Raw genomic sequence first — 5,000 nt, 5'->3', positions numbered from 1 at the left:
CACTCTACTGTACTACTGTAGTACAGTACTACACTCTACTGTACTACTGTACTACTGTACTACACTCTACTGTACTACTGTAGTACAGTACTACACTCTACTGTACTACTGTACTACTGTACTACACTCTACTGTACTACTGTAGTACAGTACTACACTCTACTGTACTACTGTAGTACAGTACTACACTCTACTGTACTACTGTAGTACTGTAGTACACTCTACTGTACTACTGTAGTACAGTACTACACTCTACTGTACTACTGTAGTACAGTACTACACTCTACTGTACTACTGTACTACTGTACTACACTCTACTGTACTACTGTACTACTGTAGTACACTCTACTGTACTACTGTACTACACTCTACTGTACTACTGTAGTACTGTAGTACACTCTACTGTAGTACAGTACTACACTCTACTGTACTACTGTAGTACTGTAGTACACTCTACTGTAGTACAGTACTACACTCTACTGTACTACTGTAGTACAGTACTACACTCTACTGTACTACTGTACTACACTCTACTGTACTACTGTAGTACTGTACTACTGTAGTACTGTAGTACACTCTACTGTACTACTGTAGTACACTCTACTGTACTACTGTACTACACTCTACTGTACTACTGTACTACACTCTACTGTACTACTGTAGTACAGTACTACACTCTACTGTACTACTGTACTACACTCTACTGTACTACACTCTACTGTACTACTGTACTACTACTGTAGTACTGTACTATTACTCTACTGTACTCCTCGTCCTCTGTGTGTCTGTGCTGCAGCTGCAGAAGGTGACGAGCGTGGCGAGTCCTCAGACCAACCCTCGTGCGTTGGACAGCTGGGTGGAGTCTATCGGCGCCCTGCACCGCTCCAAGCCGGCGGCGAGCGTTCAGTACGGCCGCCCGATGCCGGACATCGACAGCCTGATGCAGGAGTGGCCCGGCGAGCTGGAGGAGCTGCTGGGCCGCCTGCAGCTGCCGCCGGCCCGCCTCGGCTGCGGCCTGGCCGAGTACGCCGACGCCGTCTGCGCCCTGCTGGACGTCCCCGTCTACGGCGGCCGCGTCCAGTCGCTGCACCTGCTGTTCAGCCTCTACCTGGAGTTCAGGGACTCGCAGCACTTCACCCGCAGAGCCTAGAGCTGCGGCAGGAAGTGATGTCACAGGCTCCCGGTCTGAAGTCTGGCTGCTGGTTTATAGTCCTTATATATATAGTCCTTATATGTCCTCCATGTCCTCAATTTGACTCTGTCCTCTTTATACGTCAAACTGTCCAATAAAACACAGTTCTATACAGTCGCTTTACTGTGAGTGTTAATGACCCAACACCGTCTGGTTATTATTATTAATATTATTATTAATATTATTATCATCATTATTATTATTATTTTCAGTTCAGAAGAACACATAACATTTTTTAAATAAAATGATAAAATCGTTTTACATACATTTAAATAAATTAAATATCATATTTAACTCTTTAACTCACATTTAGTTTTCCTGATATTTCAATAGAGAGTGTCTGTCTGTTTCTCCCACAATGCACCGCACTGTTATTGTCTGAGCTGCCGGTCCACCATGGCGGCTCCTGACTGCGTCCTCCTCAGAACCCTGACCCGGTCCAGACCCGGTACCGGGACCAACCAGGTCTGTCCTGCAGCTCGTTACTGATGAGTCGGTGTGATATCTGTCTGCTGGTTCTGTCTCCATCCTCCTCCTCCTCCTCTTCCTCCTCCTCCTCTCTCTCCACCAGACTCCGTTCAGATATCTACAGATTTAACGTCTCTTAGTTTAACAGTGAAATCACTCATTCTGCGGGATATTAATGTTATTATTTCATAAGTGTGTTGTGATTAAAGACATTCGGGATACATGTTACCGCTCGGTTTGTTTTAATTTAACAATAAAACGCGGATTATTAAACAATCAGCTGTCAGGAATCAATAACAAACTAACATTTTGTTGTTGACGGAAGTTCCGTTTAGTGGATTATATATCACATATTTATATTACATATATTTATATTCTAGATGAGCCGAATTTACCGGCAGACCCCAAACAACCAGACTGATGTGAGACTGTGTCGTAGATCCGTTTCTATCAGTCGGTGAGTCAGATCGGTTTAAATGAGCGGATGTTTGAGTGGAGTCTGGCGGTGAGAGATCAGCAGCTGATTCTGACTGCTGGTTACCAGACGGTCAGTTCAGCCGCCATGTTTGTCTTTGTTACAGAAACCTGGGGTCTTTCCCATTTGTGCTTTTATACGGCTTGACTCCTCTCCTCGACTCCTCTCCTCTCCTCTCCTCGACTCCTCTCCTCGCGTCTTAGTCCCGCCCACGGGAGATGAGAGCGGAGGAGGCGAGGAAAAGACTCGAGGAGAGAGGAAACGAGGAAATATGTTTTTAGAGACATGAGACGTCGTTTCCTCTGAAGCGTCACGTGAAGCGACTTCCGTTTCTGATGACAGCAGCAGCTGATCACATCTGGATCAGCTGTCAGTCAGCTCTAACAGCTGATCACATCTGGATCAGCTGTCAGTCAGCTCTAACAGCTGATCACATCTGGATCAGCTGTCAGTCAGCTCTAACAGCTGATCACATCTGGATCAGCTGTCAGTCAGCTCTAACAGCTGTTTATGTCTGAACTGATCTAATACTAATAAAGAAACAGAGTTATCAGAGCAGCAGTGTTTCCTCTCTGTTTAACAAACAGCTGCACATGAATAACAGCTGGTCTGTGTTTCTACTGAGGACTGAGTCCTGCTTAGAGGACCAGGAACCATCTCTACTGTGGACTGAGTTCTGCTTAGAGGACCAGGAACCATCTCTACTGTGGACTGAGTCCTGCTTAGAGGACCAGGAACCATCTCTACTGTGGACTGAGTCCTGCTTAGAGGACCAGGAACCATCTCTACTGTGGACTGAGTCCTGCTTAGAGGACCAGGAACCATCTCTACTGTGGACTGAGTCCTGCTTAGAGGACCAGGAACCATCTCTACTGTGGACTGAGTCCTGCTTAGAGGACCAGGAACCATCTCTACTGTGGACTGAGTCCTGCTTAGAGGACCAGGAACCATCTCTACTGTGGACTGAGTCCTGCTTAGAGGACCAGGAACCATCTCTACTGTGGACTGAGTCCTGCTTAGAGGACCGGGAACCATCTCTACTGTGGACTGAGTCCTGCTTAGAGGACCGGGAACCATCTCTACTGTGGACTGAGTCCTGCTTAGAGGACCGGGAACCATCTCTACTGTGGACTGAGTCCTGCTTAGAGGACCAGGAACCATCTCTACTGTGGACTGAGTCCTGCTTAGAGGACCAGGAACCATCTCTACTGTGGACTGAGTCCTGCTTAGAGGACCAGGAACCATCTCTACTGGATCAATACCTTTATATTATTAATCATTATTAGCGTCTGTAGTTATTGATGTTCTGACAGTAGAAGTTCTGTATTAGGCTGAATGTTTCAGTGAAAAGTGAAATGATGTAACTCATATCAAACCCGACACTCAGGAATGATCAGCCTCATGTGACTGAATGGAAATGAGGATAAAAGGTGTAAAAGACAGACCCTCCTTCTCTCTCTGACTTTAACTGGATACTTAATAAAAGTTAACAAATAACAGAAGATCAAAAGAAAAATCTTTCTAATAAATGAAGAAAGTAGTTTGAGGTCTGTTGTCAGGTTTTAGAAACCCCTCTCAGAGTCGGACTCCCTCAGAGTCGGACTCCCTCAGAGTCGGACTCCTTCAGTGACGGACTCCCTCAGTGTCGGACTCCCTCAGAGTCGGACTCCTTCAGTGTCGGACTCCCTCAGAGTCGGACTCCTTCAGTGACGGACTCCTTCAGTGACGGACTCCCTCAGTGTCGGACTCCCTCAGAGTCGGACTCCTTCAGTGTCGGACTCCCTCAGAGTCGGACTCCTTCAGTGACGGACTCCTTCAGTGACGGACTCCTTCAGAGTCGGACTCCCTCAGTGACGGACTCCCTCAGAGTCGGACTCCTTCAGTGACGGACTCCTTCAGTGACGGACTCCTTCAGAGTCGGACTCCCTCAGTGACGGACTCCCTCAGAGTCGGACTCCTTCAGTGACGGACTCCTTCAGTGACGGACTCCTTCAGAGTCGGACTCCCTCAGAGTCGGACTCCCTCAGAGTCGGACTCCCTCAGAGTCGGACTCCTTCAGTGACGGACTCCCTCAGAGTCGGACTCCTTCAGTGACGGACTCCTTCAGTGACGGACTCCTTCAGTGACGGACTCCTTCAGTGACGGACTCCTTCAGTGTCGGACTCCCTCAGTGTCGGACTCCCTCAGAGTCGGACTCCCTCAGAGTCGGACTCCCTCAGTGACGGACTCCTTCAGTGACGGACTCCTTCAGAGTCGGACTCCCTCAGAGTCGGACTCCCTCAGAGTCGGACTCCTTCAGTGACGGACTCCTTCAGAGTCGGACTCCTTCAGTGACGGACTCCTTCAGTGACGGACTCCTTCAGAGTCGGACTCCTTCAGAGTCGGACTCCTTCAGTGACGGACTCCCTCAGAGTCGGACTCCCTCAGAGTCGGACTCCCTCAGAGTCAGACTCCTTCAGTGACGGACTCCTTCAGACGGACTCCCTCAGAGTCGGACTCCCTCAGAGTCAGACTCCTTCAGTGACGGACTCCTTCAGAGTCGGACTCCTTCCGAGTCGGACTCCTTCAGTGACGGTGTGTGAAGCAGAGCTCCTGCAGGTCCTCCTGCTTCTGGATCACTTCACCATCAACATGGTCCGTCTGCTGTTCACTCCTACAGTTAACACAGATTATAACTAGATGGTGAATCAGAAGACAACTAAACTATAAATCTGTTAATCTGTGATCTGTCTTCACTCCGGTATGAAACTCAGTGATGTTGATGTATCTGATCAGTCTGATCGGCGCAGCGTCCAATCAATAACTGATATCCAGTAAGGGGCGTGTCGGTCGGTGATAAACTTCTGTGGAGGAAACACTGGAGGA

At 48.2% G+C, this 5,000-nt stretch overlaps 2 protein-coding genes across 2 annotated transcripts in view; both read left to right on the top strand.

Annotated features, from left to right (window-relative positions):
• ift46 (intraflagellar transport 46 homolog (Chlamydomonas)) overlaps window positions 1-1,306 on the top strand; it is a 13,444-nt gene extending 12,138 nt beyond the window's left edge. Inside the window, exon 5 of the mRNA XM_074623702.1 lies at window positions 797-1,306. Within this exon, the coding sequence (XP_074479803.1) occupies window positions 797-1,150 (354 nt within the window). The 3' untranslated portion in view covers window positions 1,151-1,306. The remainder of the gene's footprint in view (window positions 1-796) is intronic.
• A 180-nt stretch (window positions 1,307-1,486) lies between these two features.
• Window positions 1,487-5,000, top strand: part of LOC141760655 (RPA-related protein RADX) — a 17,746-nt gene continuing 14,232 nt past the window's right edge. The window contains exon 1 of the mRNA XM_074623676.1: window positions 1,487-1,657. Within this exon, the coding sequence (XP_074479777.1) occupies window positions 1,589-1,657 (69 nt within the window). The 5' untranslated portion in view covers window positions 1,487-1,588. The remainder of the gene's footprint in view (window positions 1,658-5,000) is intronic.

Source organism: Sebastes fasciatus, chromosome 22 (genome assembly GCF_043250625.1).
Source record: "Sebastes fasciatus isolate fSebFas1 chromosome 22, fSebFas1.pri, whole genome shotgun sequence".
In the NCBI taxonomy this organism is placed as follows: domain Eukaryota; kingdom Metazoa; phylum Chordata; class Actinopteri; order Perciformes; family Sebastidae; genus Sebastes; species Sebastes fasciatus.
Note: the sequence above shows the minus strand (reverse complement) of the source record. Positions and strands in the feature narration are given on the sequence as shown.